A 21,511-nucleotide genomic window follows, 5' to 3' on the forward strand; every position below is an offset into this window, starting at 1 on the left:
TCCATGTATGCAGACATATGCAGAGTCTGCGGTCAGAATTAGCTGAGATTCTTTCCTATTGAAATTATTCTTTCTATTTTGAAGATGTATAAATCAGACTTTTTTTTTTTCCCTGTAGCCTCTTTTTACTGTGTAGGGATAAGTGATAAATTGATTTTGTATGGAAAACAAGCAGATATATGTGAGAAAAAATGCAAGGAAAAAATACCTGTAATAGGAGCAGATACAAAGCTGTTTTGTTTTTTTTTCTCCTGTGCATGTTGCAAAAATTTTAAAAATTGAAAACTCCAGAATTATGAGGAAATTTCAAATACCATTCTTTCTAGGTTTGTTTTGTTGCATAAGATCAATCACTGTTTACCTACTTCCTCTAGTATGAATTAAAGCTCTCTTTGCGTTAGCAAGTGTCTCTTTTTTTCTGTAAAAATCACTGAGCAAAAAAAAGATATGTTCAGTTTAAGATCCAAATATGAGAATAATTTGTCTGGCCTCTATCTTTCTAGAATGTACGTTGCAATATGTATTAATATTTTTACAATCCAGGGTTCACTTGAAACTTTCTGACTTGCTTCAGCTCTCTTTAGTCATGTTAGTGAACACAAAACGAGAAACTCAAAGGCAGCACGGTTTTATGATTTTTGTGTGCCTCCATAATAAACTGGATCTAACTGAAAAATTGGTCAGCATTGGTGTACAAGTTAAATTTTGAACAGAAAATGTCTTCTTTTCATCATTTAGAATGTCCAAGTCATAGATGTTTTTTTTGAATTCATGTTGGGATACTGTTTACATTTCTTTTTTAGTAAGTCTCATTTTCTGTACATTCATTTGTCCCATTATAAAATCAGAACAGTTATTCTGTTTCGTGATATGACTGCTAACATAGTAACGCAGCAATGCTAAAGGTGTTGCTCTGTCCATTAGTTTTCCAAAACAATTACAAAAGGCCTTTCACCTTCTTTTTTTTTTTCCCTCTTTTCATTCTTCAGTGGTGTTTCCCAGATTCAGGAAAGTAAGAAAGTCTCCTCCTTAATAGTGTTTTTTTAATTCCCCTTTGCTCTCCTTACATTTGCCTAATCATAAAAATAAAGTTGTTACCGATTCTTATAATGCAATTATCTCAGTTTTGCTTGAACTGCATTCAAGGAGATACAAATCTTTAATAGTATAAATTTAATGGTGTTTGTTTCTACAAAATAGACAGATACTTGACCTTACCATCCTTTAGCAGTTACTTTTCATGGTTAACCGTGCATTACTGGATGCCTTCAGTTCTGTGTAAAAGCATCTATTATGTCCTTTTGGGAAGGAGAACTTAAAACCTTGAAGTCCCATGCACATACCAAAAAAAAAAAAAAAGGTGGGTGAGGGAGGAGGAAAAAAGAATAAAAAAGTCTAGACACCAAGGAGACACTATACATAGTGGGTTTTTTTTTAATTTGACTGCTCAAAAAGATAAGTGGCTGAGAGAAAGTCAAGTGTTGTTTCTCTATAAATTGTGTGCCAGCAGGTTTATCGCTAAACATTGTAGATTATGTTGAGTGGAATAATCTGAAGGAAGAAAGGGAGGCTAAAAAAACAGACTGGTAGGACTATTTTGACTCCACAATCAAACCCTCCTTGACTTTTGCCCTTTGGGTGGAAAGTGCTTATGTTACAAAACAACGTGAGGTCAGCCTCTCGGTTTTGCTGTCAGTTTCTTTCTTGCTGATCTAGACTGAGGGAGTAGTTGCCTAACGGATTTGTGTTCTTCACTTTTGTGCTGAACACTGTATGCTATGACTGTATGGGTGAGAAGAGTGACAGTCTCTTTCTCTGCAAAGCATGAAGGAGAAAGCACGCACTTCAAGAATGAAAAGCTGCCTAGATGGGATTAAAGAGCTGCAGGAAGATACCCCACTTTCAAATATCTCCTCCTCTCACAGAAAGCCTGAAGAGTTAAACTATTTTTAAAGTTATAAAAGTCAGTATTAAAAAAAAAACAAAACAAACTAACTTGGTTTGGGTACACCCAGTTGATTTAATAGCGTTCCTTGAAAATACTCTCAAATCCTTTTGAAAGTCTGTGTTTTTGGTTTTGTCTTTTGTTTTTCTGAGCTCTCATCAGCCTGGGATTACAACTGCGTGGTTAGTGATCCAGTGGTAGGCTGGTGGTGTGGAAGAGGTGTGGGAGCCCAAGTGTATTATTTAATGGCTGTGATAGAGTGGAGGAGGCCCTTGGCAGGAAGCAATAAAGTAGTTACTAGGTAATGGCTGTGGAGGCACCGTATATAAGTTTAAATTGATATATGTAAGTCACTGACTTTAGGATGCTCAAGCTGCCTCTCGGCACCCATCTTTCTTTACATTAGTAGGTATCAAATAGTTACTGTTTTGATAAATGGTATGTAGCTAGCATTAAAGATCTAAAGGGAGTTGAGCTCTTACAGTCCTTTGAAATGTAATGGAATTTGGGCGCCTAGTGCTGTTTCTTTTACAAATGTCACTGGCTCATTTGCTTTTATTAAACTGGCTTTTGAAAATAGTGCAAAGGCTTTGATGTGTTCTATCACAGTATGGAAGTAGTGTAGGCACAAACCAGCACATCTGACTTCAAACACTCGTTGGCAGAGCCAGAAACCAACACAAACCAATTGTAAGATGAATTGCTGAAGTTTTTTTGCTTCTGTGTCTAATGCCTGTGGTTCATAATGCTGATAGCGTATTTTAGACGTTTCTGCACAGAATGTATGGGCTAATTTGAACAGAAATGTTCCATGTTGCTTTGTTGCTTGGTGTACATAAATATTACTTTTAAAATACATATTATAAAAATGGAAAAAATCTGCAGTTTATTGGAGGTCAGACTCCTGCCAAGTATGCAATACCTAAGTCATCAAAATATATACGAAAATGCATAAGTAACTTTTACTCTGCTATGTATTTTGTATTCCTTACTACTCTGTCTTAAGAAAATACATATATTCAGTGAAGCTGTTACACATGATAAAAACATAAAATCTAGTAATAATCATTATTGCCTAAGCATAGAATAAATAAAGCATATTCTTAAAACTTGGCTGAATTGAAGTATAATTCGAATACAGCTCATCCTGCTCTAGAATTATAAAACAAACTGTAATTGTGTTTCCTCCCAGAAATATTTGTGAAATAATGTGACTTTGTTAGGTTGCAGTCTGAAACATTTGCCTTTCATTTGCAGTGGCAACCATTAGAAGGCTTTTCATGGCCACACCTCAGAGCAATCCCGAATTATATAAGTATTAAAAACAAAACCCTAAATTCTCAGACATCTGTTAGGCTTTACAAAAGAATCTGGGTTTTCCTTGAGCGTTAGTTTTCATGTAAAATTGTATTGAGGTGCTGGAGCAGGTCCAAAGAAGGGCAACAAGGCTGTGAAGGGCTTGGAGAATATGGCCTATGAGGAGACACTGAAGAAACTGGGGCTGTTTAGTCTGGGGAAGAGGAGGCTGAGGGGAGACCTTATTGCTCTCTTCAAATACCTGAAAGATGATTGCAGAGAGAGTGGGGTTGGTCTCTTCTCACTGGTGACAGGACGAGGAGAAACGGCCTCAAGTTGTGCCAGGGAAGGTTTAGGTTGGATATCAGGAAACACTTCTCTACAGAAAGGGTTGTTAAGCACTAGAATAGGCTTCCCAGGGAGGTGGTTGAGTCACCATCCCTGGATGGGTTTAAAAACTGTTTGGATGTGGTGCTCAGGGACATGATTTAGTGGTGGGGAGTTAGGGTAGGATGGTTAGGTTGTGGTTGGACTTGATGATCTTTAAGGTCTTTTCCAACCTGAGCAGTTCTATGGTTCTGTTATTCTATGGTAAGAAAAATAAGTATAATAGAAAATAAATGCTACCTGCTTTTCTTGAAAGATGTGTTGAATGGGGCCCCTGCACAAGTTTGCATAAGCTTAGGTACATTCTACTAGGATGCACCCATCACCAGGGGAACAGACTTACTTTTGTTTGTGAAGATACGTGCAATAAATGCACAGTAGATAGTTGAATAAAATTGTTTTAATGTTGATGTGTAAAAGAAACAAGAGCAACTTAGAGGTAATTTTTTTGCTAATATAATTTATTAGCTGTGAGTGCAAATTCTGCAAGTGTTCAGTTGTAAGTTCACTTGTAAACTGGAAGGTCTAGTTGTAAAGCTAGGACAGGAGAAGGATCTTAATCAGAGTTGTACAAACCTGTTTAATCAGCATGAAAATATTTGTTGGCTGCCACATGTGATATATCATTGCTTTGCTGTGCAAACACTGCTAAGAGTACCTTGGAGACTCTCTCATCAAGAGCTTAAACAGGGAAACAAGACCAGCAATAATAACAGTTTGCATCTGATAATGTAATCAATCCAGACAATTTTTCATACAACAAGATTTCTATTTCCTGAAACATGCACTTTAAGAATTTACAAATATAATTGTCTAATGGTTGCAGGTCATCAACATTTGCAGTCTTTTGATCTGTTGTATCAGTAGAAACTGCAAGTTCTTCAGGGAGCATGAGCTTCCTTTACTGAAATTGCATCTTGAAAAGCATATATCAAATATACCTCGCATTTAGCACAGAACTTGAAAAATAGCATCTTATCTTGGGTAATTGCTTGTAGTTATTTATATTTTATATTATATTATAATATAATATAGTATATATTATATTTATTTAATTCTTTCTTATGCAGTCTGATTCTAATTGCCTCGAATCAATACTTTCAGGTAACAAGCAACCTACTACTCATGCATTTTTAAATGATGCATCAAATGATCTAGGAAATTTTGTTGATTTATTGAATTAATTATAGATGAAACCGAAACTTGCAGAATAGCAGTTTCCAGTTTTATAACATTCATCGAAATAGAAACACCTTAAGCTAGTTCAGATTAACCACGTGTTGCTCTTAAATCACTGAATAATTTGAATGATCGTTTGTATCCATTAGTTGCACATATTTTAGTATGTATTTGGTATGCTGCAAACATTGGGGTTTTTTTAGGAGTTAATCTCAACAAATTCAGCTCAAAATCTGAAATGCATTTTTGGCAGTGTCTCTTGGAGGAGAAGAAAGATTCCATTTAGTGAACTTGCATCAATTTGATGCAGGCTGTGTTTTGGATTATACAACTCTCTTCCAAGAATTCCAGATGATTGAAATAATTTTTTAAAGGAAACTTTCTTTTTGGCCTGAATTATTTTAATTGTCATCTTTATATCACAGCACAAAATGTTAGGCAAAAAAAAAAAAAAAATGCCATTCATGTGGTAAATACTAGAATGCACGCTGGCACATACTACTCAAACTCTGTATATTGGATTGGATTTGGTCTTATCGTGGCCAGAAGGTAAAAGTTATCTACTCAATAGGGTATTTGGGTCTCCAAACTGAGCCCCCCTTTTTGTGTGGTTTTGCATCTAACTTTGAGAAGGGCTAGTCAGTGTTGTTGGAGTAATTTGAAATCTGCATAGTTTTGGAGAGATGCTCACATTTTTTCTGTATATTTTACATGTCATGTATCTCATCCTCTTTCAGTCATTGTGGTGGTCATACACAACTACTCTTGAAGAACTTTCTCCTCCATGATTTCCTTATTTCATGTCCAAGCTAGAGGAAACAATATGTTTGGGTTTTTTTACAATCCAGTGACTAAAATGGACACTAAATAAGCACGGGATCTAGCTAACTTTATCAATAGTCTGTTGGCTCTTAACAATGAGCTCTCACAGCTCTGCAGCACTATAGTTATCTTATTTTCCTTCTCCGTACTGAACTTGATCTGCAGTGATTCTCTACAGCAAATTTTAATTGCAATTCAACCATCCTTCTCCCATCCAGAAATTTCCTTTAAAGCAATAAAAATTCCGAATAGCCTATTTCAAATGTGTATCCAGAGTGTAAAAAATATTAATTACTTGAATGTAAGCATTGTCTAGTGTCAGAAATGAAGTCTACGAACTTTGTAAATTAAATAAATTCTTTTAAATTTTTATTTTTATTTTTTAATTTTTATTTTTTTCTGTTATTAAGAGTGAAAGATGTATTCAAGAGACTGGGCGCTAGAGGTGGTGACATTGAAAGCCTGTTCTTTCACTGTCCCTCAGCCTCAGTGCAGACGATAGGAATCGGTGAGTTGAAACTGTAAGGTATGAACTAAAATGAAAGTTTGAAAAGAAAAAATATACAGACATGGTGTGTATTTACCTATTTGATTCCGGAAAATAATCTTTAATTTAGAAATATTGTACTGTTTGAGCTGAAGCTTTCATGAGTACTGCAAAGTGATGAAATGTTTAAGGTTTTTGCTAACTGTCCAGGAATATGCAGTAGCTAAAAAATAAATAGCAAATGGTAAAGGAAGGAAATGGATTTTTAAGCCCCATTTAAAATTAAACCTTGTGTTTATTAGTATCAATCCATAATAGTAATACTTGTATTAGAATATAGTGTTACCAACAGGCAACATTTGGTCTACTTGGACATGCTGTGAGATCCAGGCAGCTGCTGTGGCTGAGCCATTTTTAAATACTTAATAAACTGGCGCTCCTAAACCTCACTTATTTATTATTACGGATATAAAATCCCTCAAAAGAAAGCCAGATGTTTAGAGAAAACAATTCTGTCTCAGGGTTTTGAGCTGTATATCATGCTTTTCATTATAAGATTTCCTATTCCTTCTCCCAGTATTCGTATTCTCTATATTTTCTGATAAGGCTACCAGAAACCTCACAGTTCACCCATTCCCCACATACATGAGTTAAATGGAAATCACAGAGAAATAGAATTCTTGTAGTTTAAGTGTTTGCTTCAGGAAACTGTGTTTTTTTGAGAGCTTTGTTTTTATTCAGCAGGAGCAGAGTTGTTCTTTAGTACTTCTAAAATGATGTTCAGATGAAATCCCAGAAAGTAGGCTTAGCATAGTTTCAATCTTAAAAAACACTGTTGTAAATAATATGTCCTGTAAGAAAACGAATGCCATGTGACTTTCCTCACTTTCTGCCTTCAGTTAAAAATTGTTTGCATTGTCTCTGAAAAATTCCACCAGCCTCAGCTTGCATGTGTTTCTCATATGTGTCATCCCTTCCTCACTGACAGTGCTTAATGTCTTCATCTTTACTCCTCCTTTGAAATCTCTGTGGCCTTTCAAGGTTTGTGTTTGTGTGAGTTGGATGGCGACTCTCATTGGAATTCTTTTCCTTCTTCTAGTAGGAAAAAAACTTTTCTATACAGCAGCACATTCATTACATGTGCATCACAAGAAGGTCGATTGTTCATCTCCAGTATTATATATCCAAACTGGATCTCGTTGGAAGGAGCTTTAAAATATGTTTTTATGCAGCGTTGCAGATGTTCACATGTAAAATGTGAGTTACTACCTCTGTTTGCTTAATGGTAGAAGTTCTGTGGCCTTAAAACAGTCCCGTCTCACCAGTGAAAACTGTTGCCAAGTTGTCAGGCATTTGTCTTTCACTTGTACCATTTCATTAAATCCTCTGTGTGGTGTACTAAATCAGTGGCACTTGCTAAGAAGTTTGGAAGTTAAAATTATAAATTACGAAGAAATCAGGGCCTCGCAGGAAGCAATTGCATCCTAGAAAAATTTGCTCTTAAATTATACATAATGGTTGTAAATGAAGAAAAATAAAGAAAGAAGCAGCTGCTTGAGGAATAAAAAGCCCCTGGACATCCAAATTGATTCAGTCCAGCAAATGCATTGGACCAGAATACTGGAGATTCATAAAACTTCAGGAAAAGCAAATGAAACATAGTTTAGTAAAAGCTTAGGTACATTCATCCCTTGGCTTGATCCTTGAGATGCCCTGAAGTGCCGTATTTCATGTGGCCTAGGCTAACACCAGCACCTGGGGAGTAGGCATCTCAGGTTAATTTCTGAGAGACTTAATAGAATTGTCATGAGCACTTTTGGTAGTGAGCAAGGAGAAGAGGAAAAATCCAAATAGATAGGATCAGAAAATCATTTGAAACTCAGCTGACCATTTTACACCTTTGATTAGATTTTCTCATCAAATTCCAGTTTCCTGAGATCTTTGAGACTTGAAGTTGTCTCCCTGGTTTTCATTGAAGAAGATAAAGAAGGGAGAGAAGAAGAGAAGTGGGATGCCATTTGCTCTGGGGGCAGACAGAGTGTCCTTACTTGTGCTAAACTTCATCTGACCCTGACATATATGGACTACCTGAAATCTACTGATCAATGCCACTTTCAGATTCTGGAGCCTAAAATCAGAAAAAAATTAGTTATCTTTGGGTGGTTTTTTTGTGTGCTGAAGTAGTCAATTTATGTGCATCAGAACTGTATCATGTAGTCAACAATGAAGAGGCTGATATTCACCACATGTGTGATGCTTTCTTGTGAAGGCTTTTGTTTTTCTTATTCAGAGTTCCTTCCTCTTCACTTGGCAGCTGCTGATTTGATACTCAAAGCAGAAAGTGCTGTTTACATATGTGTATATATTATTGGTATGGAATGTTTTATGGTGTGTTTTAAAGACTGCAAAGATTGAGGAGGAAACAGGGAACATGGGTTTATTATTCAATACTTGTAATAGATCTTCAGATAAGGTAAAGAAAATAGCATAGCAATTAAGTCATTTACCTTTGAAGCAAGCATGAGGAGGGAAGGTTGCTTTTTATTTGCCATGGCAAATCTAGGTAAAATCAGAAGAGTTTATCATAAAAAATTATTTCCATTAACAGCAATTTAAAAAAGCAGCACAACATATTCATTCTATTAACCTGTTCACTCTTCTTGACGTGTTATAAAATACATTTTCCAGGATTGATGTTATGAATGCTTCCATCTAAGGTTCTGAACATACTCTTATGGAGTGTGTGGGTTCATGCTCTCATATGTAGGTTCCTTTCAGCGGAAGAATCAGTGGTTAAAATAGGATTTGATATTACTTGGAGAATGCTAACATAAGAACAATTAGTATGAATATATAACCTGAAGTATCTGTTTCTTTATATGAAAGGTGGAGTAACATCAGTTATTGAGGATCAGAGGGCCTGACATCTTCTCTTTAAAGACAGAAGTTCAAATCAGTGGAGCATTTCCAGCAGCTGATTGCAATTTGCTTTTTTTTTTTTTCTTTTAATTAATTTGTGTAGTCCATGTTTTTGGTTTTTTTTTTTTTTCTATGGGGGTGAGATTGCTGTTTTCTGAACAGGTATAGATTAATATTGTTTTAACATTTTCAAAATCAAACACTATTATTGTAGCATAAGTAGAATTAAGTATGTGCATAAGGTGATTTTCATAACAAGGTTTTTTCATATATATATATGAAATAAAATATATATATATATATATATATATATATATATATATATATATATAAAATATATATTTATATATTTTAAATCTTTTTCTCCTCACACAGTTGTTGCAGATGCAGTCCCTTCAAAAACAAAGGAGTACTTTGAAGGTTATCTGTGTTTAGTACTCAGATTTTTTCTTAGTTATATCAGTTGCAAAACTAGATCTTAAATTCTGGAATACAGTACTTTTCTGTGATGAAAGCCACTTCCATATATACTTGAGGTTTTTTATTCAGAATTTTTTTTCCAAATCTAAAATTACTAAGAAGAAATCCAAAGAGTATGATTTTGTTTGTCCAGTTACCCTGAATATATAAATATTGCACATAGGTTTATACGTAGGTTTATAACCTAGGTTTAATATAGATAGATATATCAGTCTATAACAGCAGTTATACTACAGGTGTATCTCATTAAATTTTACCATTTCTACCATGCATGCCTGTTGATAAAAAATAAAGTAAAATTCAGCATTAGTGGTTACTTCTGAAATAATTAATGTCTGGGACAGGACATAACCTACATGCATTTTCTCAAATTCACTATTCACACCTCCAGCCTTAACCAAAGGTTTGTTTCAAGAAGAGAACTTGTCTACAGACCCTGGCTCACACAGGTGTAAATGGAAAGCAGATTTCTGAGCCATGAGCCCCATAGCTAACAACTTCCTGGCATAGCTGCTCCTGCATTCAGTATGGGACTTCCACTTCATTAAGTGCACTCGTTGTATGGCAAGGTAAGGACAACTCCCTAGGTGACAGTTTATATGAATCCTAAATGTTGTACTAAACTAGTACTTAGTAGTACTAAGCTAGCATCTAGCAGTACCTAACTAATTACTCATCTTTGCTGGGATCTGGCATGTTTAAAAGGGAAAAACATAAATGTTTTGTGTTAATATAGTTCCAGAACTGTGCAATTGTGGGTTGCTTTCAGATACGTGGTTAAAAATACCCAGAGTCAAATCAGGTCTAAAAAGAGGTTTTGTAGTGTGTCAGGAGGCTACTGAGATTTTTAGCCAAATCAGTTGAGTATGAGACAGTTAAACCCACCTCATCATGGAGCAAGAAATAGAAGCTGCTATGCACCATTGCACCTAACTCTGATTTTAATCACAATCACAACGTTTAGTTTCACTGAAAGTAAGGATTTTTTACAGGCACAAATGTTCACCTTCCATAAGATTTTTTAATTTTTTTTTTTTCTGGGGGTAGACTCTCAAGGTCTCTGTTACATTTATTACCTGGTGTAGGGATCCTGCTTTGGCAGGGGGGTTGGACTCGATGATCTCTGGAGGTCCCTTCCAACCCCTACAATTCTGTGATTCTGTGATTCTGTGATTCCTTAGGACTTTAATGTTTACTTACTTTAAGATTATGAAAGCCTAGTTGCTTTCACCCAAAATTTGAATGTTCTCAGGCACAAGGATATCTAACACTAGATTATTTGGATCAGATTGTCTAATTAGTTCCAATAAGAACTCCAGTACTTTGGACTGAAGATGAGCCTGCACTGAAGGTGGTTTTGGATCTCTAATCACTGCTTTGAAGTTGAGAAATGCTGAAAGTCTGAAGTTTTTGATTGGACGCATGATTTGTACATGTTACTTGCAAACAAATCCGGGTACAGATTTGCAGAAGTAATTTACAGTCAAGATATAATGTAAATTGTATGAGTTAATGTTTTGAAAATAATTGTTACTATGCTGCTACGTGGTCGATATCATTATGCAGAGCAGAGCGGTTTGCAAGCCTTAGTTAGATTAATGTGCTTTTCACCAGGATATCAATAAAACACTAATGCCAGCCTTGTCTGTGAATAAAATACCTATAAACACAGTATATAACACGTTTTTACATAGTTGACCTGTTGAACATTTCCACATGTTTTTCATTTATGTAGAATTGTTCTCTCTTACCAAACTTGAAAAAAAAACAACAAAACACACAAAAAACCCACTTGATTTAAATGAAGCAGACACCTTAAATACTTAACAAGCATAGCTGACCTTCTTGGGGAATTCTCCAAAAAAGATCGTGTGCAGCTGCTGTTCAAGGTGTGCTTAGATCTATTTTGTGGAATTAATAAGATAGAGGCATCCTTAGAAGAGCTTTTACAAGTGCAGTGTAAAAGCTAGACACAAGGGATGTATTGGCACTGGACAAAGAAGTGTGTTGGTGGTGCACATAATTTCCCCACAGTTATGCTGCAGTGCACTCATATGCACAATATATTGCTTAACTGGTAATAGGAAGCTGTTGATTTCTTTAGAGATCAGAAACACAAACTTCTGGCATGTCATGTGAACACGTGCATAATGTAATAACTTAAATGTGTCACTTTGAAGGTAGGTGTGAAACAAGGATGTTCAGGGTGGAAGATCCTACAGCTAGCTTTAGAGCCCAGTGGAAAGGCAGTAGTGTGCATTAACTGAAAATAGGCAGTACAGATGTTTTAGAGGTTGCTTTTGCTCTTTTATATGCAAAACTAGAAATCTACAATTCATGCTTATTCTATCCCTTTCACTCTTTTTTTTTTTTCCCCCCTCTTTTTTCCCTCCCTTTCTTCTTTATTTTTCCCCCTCTTTCTTTATTTTCCCCCTTCCTCGTCCCTCTTTTCTTTTCCCTTCCCTTTTTTCTGAGGTCTCTGGGGAAAAACAAAACCAAAAACCTCTGCATAAGTCTTTATTGCTTTTTCCTGTGGTTTTTTGTTGTTTTTTTTTTTCATTCATAAAGTTATTTCATAGTTTTTCATGTTGCATTATACATATTTATTAGAGAAAAAATACAATACAGCTTTGCATGTTTCTTCTTAAAAGGAATCATTTGTTTCATATCTGAGACAGAGAAGAACTATGGAATATTGAAAGTAATAAGATTTTCTGTTACAATTAATGGGTCAAAATATTTGAGAGTCTTAGTCATATTTTGTTATTTTAATCACCTTTATTGTGCATGATTATACATCATTACTCCGGCTACTGAAAGTACCATCTTTTGGCCTGGTGACAATTTGTGCCCTAAATATTAGTCAGTTCAAGGTGTATGCTCATTTCCTTTTTGTAATAGGACCAGCTTTCTTTGGCTCATAAATCCCCAAGCAGTTTTCATATAAAAATAAAAGCTGAGCGTGATTTAGCCATGTTGTGACCTTGTTGTTCTTTGGATTCTGTTCCCTTCTTGTAACTCAGAACTTTCAGAACAACAGATGTTTTAAATGTACAACATGAGATTTTAAAAATGAGCAAACCTAAAGAATAAATTACAGATCTGAGGCTCTGTAAACTATCTCTGTACTAGAGAAATTATGTTCCCAATCACTGTGGTATAATACATGTCTTGTGCTATTTTAAAATTTCTTCCATCACAGAGTAAAATATTCATAATACTCATACACAGGTTGTGTGTCTGTTTTGAAATCCTTAGTCTGCAAAAGCCATACGCTTTTTCAAGCAGTAGTTAAGCTGTGTGCATTTTTTCCTATTTATTTTTTACTTTTTCTTCTTGTTTTTTCCTTTAAAAAAAATTAGACAGAGGTATTGTAAGTAGGAAGTCAGAGCTGATAACTGGCAAAGTTGATGTAGAAATGACTCCACGTGTAAAATCATGAACAGTCGGAAGGGAAAGGACGTTTTCATCTGACATTCAAACTCAAAGACTTCTGTTTGCTGTGCAAATCTGCAGAATCTATAGATAAGCCCTACTCCCATCATACTTGTTTGTGAGTTGGCAGTGTGGAGTGTTCCCCCTCTCCCCAGATGTCAGCAGCATCCATGTTAGATGTTAGGGCTTACCCGTTATAAGCTCTTATTTTGTCTTTAAAATAGTGTCTTATTCTGGCCATAGCTACTGTGAATCGTTTGTTGAACTCTGATGCAGAGGAAGTCTGCAGAAAGTTTGCCACTGACTACAAGAGTCTTTGGATCAAGCTCTGGGCTTTTATGTCTGTAACTGTCATGGAAAATAAACACTGTACTTTAAGGAGCAAGCTCCAAGGTCTCCTAAAAGTAGCTTAAATAGCTCAGAGAGGAGCAGTATAATAACTCCAGCTTTCATATAGTAGATTCTCGCTAGTTTCACATCCCAGTGATACTGCTGGGACTCCCAGATCACTGGTCAACAGTGTAATGATACATGGCAAATTACCTAGGTAATGGCAGTGGGATAAATCACCTCCAGTCAGTGCTGGCTGGCCAAGAGAGGGGTGTGCTGTGTGTTAGCTGGAACCAATTCCCCAAAGACAAAATCAAAGGGAAAACAGACTTGAGAATTAAAAAAAAAAAAACAAAACTTAGTATGATGATTAGTGGTCGTTAGTGACAGTGATTTATTTTTTGAATGTAGTGAGTGACTTTAGAAAAGCAAATGTGAATGTGTAACTTTTTACAGAAATTGCTGGAAGGGATCAGAGATTTCACAGCAGTTTTCACCTTCACTACAGGATTTCTGTATTCTTCAAATAAAGCAAACCAACTTCGGTGGAAAATATTCAGGAAGTTCTTGATAACTTTCAGTGCTATGAACCAGACAGGGTGGCTTGGCATTATCATTTTCATGAGAGAAAAAGGAAATAAACAGCAACTACTCCCAAACCTCTTCAATGTTTTGCTGGGGTGATGTGAAGGTGAAGGTCAAAGTGCTGCCACTCAGTAGGAATTGAAGGTGCTGAATATTTTACAGGATCCTGGCAGCAAAAAGTGCTGTGATTAGTCTTAGCACAAACCTCTTCCGGAACCAAACCAGAAAGTCAATTAGAGAAAGTCACAGACAAGTGTCATGTTTTTTTTTTTCATATCTCTACCCAGAAATGTATGACTTCTAAGTCACACCTGGTGCTCAGAGTTAGCTGTGGGGAAAGTGAATGTAGTTTAGTCTGATGTCAATTGCAATAATAATAATTTGTATCCTCTTAGAATGTTACTAGATATTTTTCTGACTTTATAATGAATCGTGCTAGTAAATTGAGCAGTTAAAGGAAGGCATTAATGGCATGGAGGTGCATTGACGAGCATTAAGCACATCCTGTGTTAGGCAGTGATGGATGAGTCTGTGGTGATATTTTTGGAGCTTCCTTTGTAGAGTATTGTTGAGTGTTAGAATTATCACCTCTTTATGAAGATACAGGGTGTGGTGGGGAATGTAAATGACTTAGCTGTCCCTATTACAGAGTTCAAGTTTTATCCCCAGGTTCTTTGGAAAACAAGCCATAGAGGCTTCCATCATCTTTTATTGATCATATTGCTGATTTTAGTTGTGATTTTAGTGCATGTAAGTGTATTTTTGAAAATAAGTAAACTCAAGACTCCTGCTCTTCTTGTGCTGTGATTGGCACAGCAAATTTTTTTTTTCCAAGCAAGCTGAATACAGTGTGGTAAGAGAGAACCAGATATGATTTATTCAAGACCCGCCTGGATGCCTACTTGTGCGACCTGGTGTAGGGAACCTGCTTTGGCAGGGGGGTTGGACTCGATGATCTCTGGAGGTCCCTTCCAACCCCTACGATTCTGTGATTCTGTGATGATTCATCATCTACTGTAAAGCGTGGACAAACGATACACGCATTCTAAAGATGAGTAGAGGTTGAATGACCAAAGATGAGACTGAAGCAGTCATGGAGAATTCATACCAGCAGCAGAACACAATGAACCTAACCTGGTGTTCTATCAACGGAGCCCTTTCACTTTCGGTAACTTTTGACATGGGTAACGCTGTTGATGAATCTTAACCTTCACATGATTTTCAGTATTTAAATGGCAGACAGACTAATGTGGGTGGAAATTCTGTTGAACTTACGGTTGTGGCACTGAATCCCACAGGCCAGTTGTGCTAATGAAACGAGTTGAAACTCATATCGGTGTTTATAGTAAGGTATTTCTACTTCTGGCTGAATAGCATCCAAATGCTGCAGAGGATTAGTCAGATTTTTGTTAACAGTGCAACTAGAATAAAAACAGTAGCATTTGAATCTTGTTTCCATCTTAGGTGACAGTCCTGTTTGAAAGGTTTTGTGGGCTTCAAAATCCTTTATTTTTGCTGAGATTTCGATGTGGTCATGGCAGCCAGATCTGGGTTAAATGTCTGTTACTAAATGTCTGTAGTTTCTTTCTCTACAGAAAAACAGATGAGTGGAAGGCGATTGAATTTTCTTTTCTGAAGAGGTTTTCTTTATGCCTGGATGGCACATGGTGGCTTCTACGCTTTACAGACTTTGTGTTGCTGAAGTAACTGTCTTACAAAAGAGACCCTTCTCTCTCACAAAATGCCTTTTCTTTCTCTGTGAATTTCATCTCTAATGTCCTTCTTCTAGTTCCAGCTAGCTCCCGTTTATATGAGGATGACTTCTACAGCCTCTTGACTGACTTTTCCTTACCCATTGGAATATTCTCTTTCTGCAAAACCACCAAAAATCTCATGACATTTTGGGGTAGTGTTTCTGACTTTGCTTTGGTGGGATCAAAGACCCTCTTGAAGTTCTTTGTTTTTTAAAGATGAATTTGTTGTAAGAGTCCAGAGTGAAAGAACCACCCAAATGACTGCCTCATAAGAGGATAGTCAAATGTTTAAATTTGCCAAAGATACCTGGTTCATTTTGTGTTCTTCTTGTTTTTGGAGCCATTCTTACTAAGAGCTTAGTGACTGCGTCAAATACAGAAGTACAGGTCTCATTTTCCTGATACTAAAATTATAATATATTTAAATGACTGATCTGAAAGGTTGAAGCTGTGCTCCCAACAAGTGTGTCAACTACTGGTTATAGTGCTAGGCTGTCTCTGCCAAAGTTTGCAGTATGAACCAAATGCCCATTGTTTGGTAATGTTAACTTCTCCAACATGCTTCATCATCCGTAGATCAAGTCTTTCTTTCTGTGCAACTGGAAGTAAGAATATTCTTTCTTTGCATGCTACTGTGATTATTTCACTGACTCCTCCTTTAATTTTTCTGCCAGTTAATGAGAATATCCCTTCTACCATTATAAAGTTTTTCATGTAACCTAAGAAAGCAGATGGAATTTTCAACGCAGCCTGGATTATCTAACCAAAGACCACTCAGGGTACATTTCTCAAGGAAATGTTATGTTCAATAATTTCAGAGGGAAAGAGAAAAGGAAAAATGAGTGGTTCTTGTTGAATATATAAAGTGGAATACATTATATTACACTTCGGAGTTGTTGACAACTTTCAGATAGCACACTGATTGCAATTTTCTTTAACAGCTTTCTTTGCACGATACTGATACTATAGTCATTCTGAAAAGGGGAAGAGTAGATTTAAACTAAGAGGAAATCATGGCCTAAAAATTACAAACATTTTTCAACCGAAGTTTCTGAAAAACAGATGCACGACCTGTTAAAATGCAACCTATTTTGTAAACCCAGGCAGCTGGCTCGAAGTATCAAGGGGAGAATTTTGACTTCACATCTATGCTTCAGTGAATTTTAATTATCCAAAATGCAGTGTTTACAGGAAGAGAGCAAGTCAGTGGCCTTGGAGGAGCCAGTAGACTGATAGGTAGGGAATGCCCGGGGAACTGGGGAAACAGTAGAATCCAGCACTGAAGACTCTTTCTGAGTGAATAATCTGCCCAGAGACATTTTTGACATCCTTTGTTCCCATTTTCAAATCTGACAAATTTACATTGCTTCGTGTTTAAAAGGTAGCTGGAAATGTTTAGACGCGTTCAGAACATATTTGATCTGTAGCATGAGATCTGAGATTTTAATGCTACTTTTCTTAGGTTTCTGTCTTTTACCCGATTCAGTGATAATTTTCATTTCTAGGTAGTTTCAACAAAAACCCAATCTTCTAAAATCTTAAGGATTTAGACCTTTTTTTTAAAGCAAGTTTAAGAAGTGAAGATTTATTCTGCAAGGCTAGCATAAGGTGGAGCAGCATCCTTGCCAACTGCAGAAGATTTGTTAACAATGTTTATTATTATAATGCTAACTGTATGTTATTATAAACTCTGTATGAATAATATTTTTGTGCAAGTTACAGCACACAACAAGGTGTGCATTATTATACAGTATGTCTTTGGCCAAATGACCAAAGTGGCTTGAAAGCTGGAATTTTTGTATTCATCCACATGAATGTGTTCATACTGTTAAAATTTTCCAAAGCTAATTTCTTCTCAATGAGGAGAGAGAGAGATTAAAAAGGGGAAAATAATTCTGTGTGACTCTTTGTGGTGCAAAGAACTTCAAGGTAATGAATTGTAATTTATAATCTGTTCCCATTTTGTTTCGTTTTTTCAAAGCAGCTACATGTTTAGAGTATGTAGTAGTTCAAGAAGGAAGCAGTTCTGCTTTGTGATCTTGAAAGAGCTTATCTTCAGTGATGTGTTAAGAAAAACATTAGTGTTACACATCCTGTCGATTTTCAACTCATATAGTTTCACAATGTTGAAAGTAATGTGGACTGTATTAGGCAATGTTAGTTCTTTCATAATGTATCAAAGAATACTGCTATGTACATTCTACATGATAATTGATTTGTCTTTTGGCTCCTGGTACAATACAGAAAAAGAAATATGAAATAATTAAATTAATGCTTTTCATGACTGCAATTTCAAATGTGGTTGTTTGATCAGTGCTAGCTATTTAGGCTCTAGAGTATGCAGAAAAATTGGTTTGGATGAACCATCATCCTACTCTATGATGAATATTTTATATAACATAGTGTATTTCTTTCTGGTTTTGAATACTTTGTGATCTATATCAAAGCAGTTTATTTTAGTGTCCCAGAGCGGATGCCTAATTTTTGTACTGTAACTGTAGGTGGGATGAATCAACTCTTTTTCTGCCTGGTTGCGTAACAAAGACAAGTGATAGGCAGAAGCTCATAACAAATTAAAACAGTATTACGGCATTGTCCATGATAGCTGTGAAAGAAATAGTGCCTTTCATGAAAAGCCAGAAATTCATTGAATATATAATAAGCATCATTTTTCTATAGTTAAGAGACTTGTGACCGTTTACGTGAGCTGAAGATCTGATTTCTGTTCTCAAATTAGTGGGGAGGACCTTTCCTTTTTGCCTTTTATTTTATTACTGTTTCAAAAAATGCATGGTGCTGCCATATATTTGTGTGACAGTCAATTTTTGGAACTGGCGTTCATTACAGTTGCCCATGAAGCACATAAAAGATTTGATAATTGATTATTGTTTGACTCAAAAATAACAAATTAAAAATACAAAGCAGTTCTTGCCAACTGAGTTATTGGCAGGAAGCCAAAACATTAAACTCTAATATATATCTCCAAACTTGACGCGTAACTATGAAATGTATAGAGAGCTATGTTTTACTAATACTGTGTTGGCATAACAGAGTTCTGCTCTCCATCAAAGGGGATTTGATTTCCTGACATCATTAATGTGAAAAGAGAATTTGGCCTCCATCTTCCTAAGACACCCTGTTTCTATTACTGATAAGCTACTGGTTTGCTTGGTCTCTTGGCTTGAGCCTGAGAAAAGGAAGCTTTCCTTAGAATCGGATAATGTCAGTGCTGTTTAGTTGATCCATATTTGCTAGCATAAGAAGATGATGCGATGGATTGCAATGAAGGTAAATTGTCAGATTCTTAAACTGAATGGTTCCTCTTTCTTTTTTTAATTCAAAAAAAAAGGTTAAACCACTGGATAAAACTATGTGCCAATTATGTATAAACTTCTTTACCACCAGGATAAAGGAAGCCATAATTCTGTAGACTTACATTTTATTGAGTTCATCTGTTTTCATTTATAAATAGAATGCAAGAGAAGAAGAAATCTATACTGGTGGACAGTGATATAATGTGGCTTCTGTACGCTTGCAGTGAAATCAACCAGAACCCACGATTTCTCTCTGTGACATGTTGAAAGAAGACTTAGAAAAGGCAAAACTTTTTTAAGAATGTCAGTCTGGAATGCTGTAGTTGTTAACGTCAGTCTTGAAAAAATATAGTTAATAAATCAGCATATTCGAGCTCCACCTTGGAGAGAGGAAATTTGGAAGGAAGAAAACTCTTTTAACAATTTTTCCAAGACTAATTTAGGCCAAGCCCATAAAGCTCCATATTTGGGACATAATTCAGAAAAAAGCTGCCTTTTTAATTGCCTCAGGAATTCCTTAGCATCTGATTTCACTCTACAGAATGTTTGAACTTGTCCTTGTGTGTGGAGCCTTTCAAAATTACAACTTAAATCTAAAAGCCAGTACACATGAGATGTTCAGTTCACAGAAAAAAAGCAGTGACAATAAACCAAGAGATCCAGAAAGTACCACGGTTACAATTCTTCTGTTGGATGTCGCTCAGACATTCACTGGCTTGAGAAGGCAAGTTTTTTTAAGATAGATTTGTTGATATTAACTTCATGTGAATGATATATATACTGTAAAATCTCTTTTCTATTTGGTGCTCAACAGTTATCTTACATTACACCAAAGTCTTAAAATTTATCACTGGAATAAATCATAATTAGGGTAGCAGCTGTTACAAACAGGAATGAAGTATTTAGTACACCTGTCACTAATAAAGAATTAATTTCCGTAAAGTATATTAATGTAAGTATGAACATCCAGCTTGCTAATTGAATTTATGGTATATCGAGTGCAGGATGAATATATTCTAAAGTACCCCCTTGGATCCCTGTAAGAGTAATTAGGACTGTAGGGACAACCTTGTGGTATTTTCATAGCATCATTAAAATGAAATGATAACTTAAGTAGCCTTGTAGCAGAGCCACGCTAAAGGAATAGCATTAGTTAAAAAGGGGGAGCTTTTCTACTTGAAAGAATTAGTAAATCTACTATCAAAATGTTCATTTTTTTGCATGTGGATGAATATATCAATTCCATGAATTTGAAAAAGTATTGTATTTTACTAAAAGTTGAATAGCATTAATTTAAAGAACATTTATACATATATGCTCTCCTCATCTATTACCCAGGATATCCTCCTTGATAGCTCCATATTTCACGTGGTGTTTGGCTAATAGTAAAGTCTGGCTGCAATACATTCAAACTTTCATTGAAAGAGAGTCTGAGCTTCAGTGGACATCTCGGAAGATGGGAAGTATTTTCCAGAATTGGGTCTTTATGTTGTCTCTGGTAACTTCAGTCCATAATACGTGCATCAGCTTGTTAGCAAGTACTGTATTATGTAGCTATGTGGTGCAGCATGAATGGTAACTGCTCAGTTTTATTGCTGTGAATTTAGGATGTAATCACATTTCTCTTCATTTTGCCCAGGTAGCTATTTTCTTGGAGTGTGCATAAATCTTGGAGTGTTCCTCAGCAATTTTTTTCTTTGGCTCCAATGAAAAAAAAGGTTAAATTCTGAAAACATCACTTCAGTTGAGTTGCAGAGTGAGAATTGGCAAAAATTCATTGGAATAAACTGGGGAGCACAGGGGGAAATTATAATTATGGCCAAAATGCAGTTGTGTTTTACTACTTAATGCTAAGTGACAACAAAGCACGTGTGGGCTTGAGGGGTCCAAGCGAGTAAGTGGATGTGATTTCAGCACAGGAAGCTTCACTCTACTGTTGGTAGCACAAGCAGTGGGGTGACACAAGCTTGCAGTCCCTGTGAGTACTGAGAAGCCTTGGCAGATCCGTAGCTGTTCATTGTTGCCACTGAACTGCCTTCCCAGAGATGCCCATCAAACCTCATGGTACGTCTTTCTTCTCTCTGTGTATGAAAGAAGCAGAAAGACATAACCTGAGCCTTGGACAGTGGTGAGACACAGAACTGTGAGAATGTGGCCTCAAAAGAAAGTAAAGTGTGAGCTCAGATTGGGCCCAACGCTCACGGAAAGGCAAGTAGCCTTATTAATGAAAAGCTGTTTCGAAGAAATATGTGGGTTTTTTTCATCATTTTCTGTTTGCCATACAAATATCTTGAAGATGAAATTTTGGCTTCCTGCGCAAGCCAAAAAATAGTAATGCTACTCAGGCAAAACTCCCAAAAGATGTGTCCAATAAAGATCTACTATTTTCTTGGATTGCCTTTCACAGTCTTAACAGAGATTTAGATGACCTAAAGTACATGAGCATTAGAGTTCTGCTTACTTCTCTGTAGTGTTCAAAATCATTCTTCTAATAGATGTCATAAATTACGTACACTTGTTTAGTGCCCAAAGGGCTGAGTAGCAGCAAGAGCCTATTCAGAATTAGGGCCATTCCACT

At 36.1% G+C, this 21,511-nt stretch overlaps 1 protein-coding gene across 4 annotated transcripts in view; it reads left to right on the forward strand.

Annotated features, from left to right (window-relative positions):
- Positions 1 to 21,511, forward strand: part of BBS9 (Bardet-Biedl syndrome 9) — a 279,729-nt gene that overhangs the window by 219,834 nt on the left and 38,384 nt on the right. Inside the window, exon 25 of one of the 4 annotated variants that reach the window (XR_016467632.1) lies at positions 9,907 to 10,084. The exons of 2 other annotated variants lie outside the window; for them this stretch is intronic. Coding sequence is in view for 1 of the 2 variants with exons in the window: in XM_090142281.1 (XP_089998407.1) it covers positions 20,272 to 20,285 (14 nt within the window). In the remaining variant the exon portion in view is untranslated. Of the gene's footprint in view, positions 1 to 9,906; positions 10,085 to 20,271; positions 20,301 to 21,511 lie in introns of those variants that run through there. One more of the 4 variants, XM_090142281.1, reaches the window with a different exon arrangement.

Source organism: Phasianus colchicus, chromosome 6 (genome assembly GCF_987193195.1).
Source record: "Phasianus colchicus chromosome 6, bPhaCol1.hap1.1, whole genome shotgun sequence".
In the NCBI taxonomy this organism is placed as follows: domain Eukaryota; kingdom Metazoa; phylum Chordata; class Aves; order Galliformes; family Phasianidae; genus Phasianus; species Phasianus colchicus.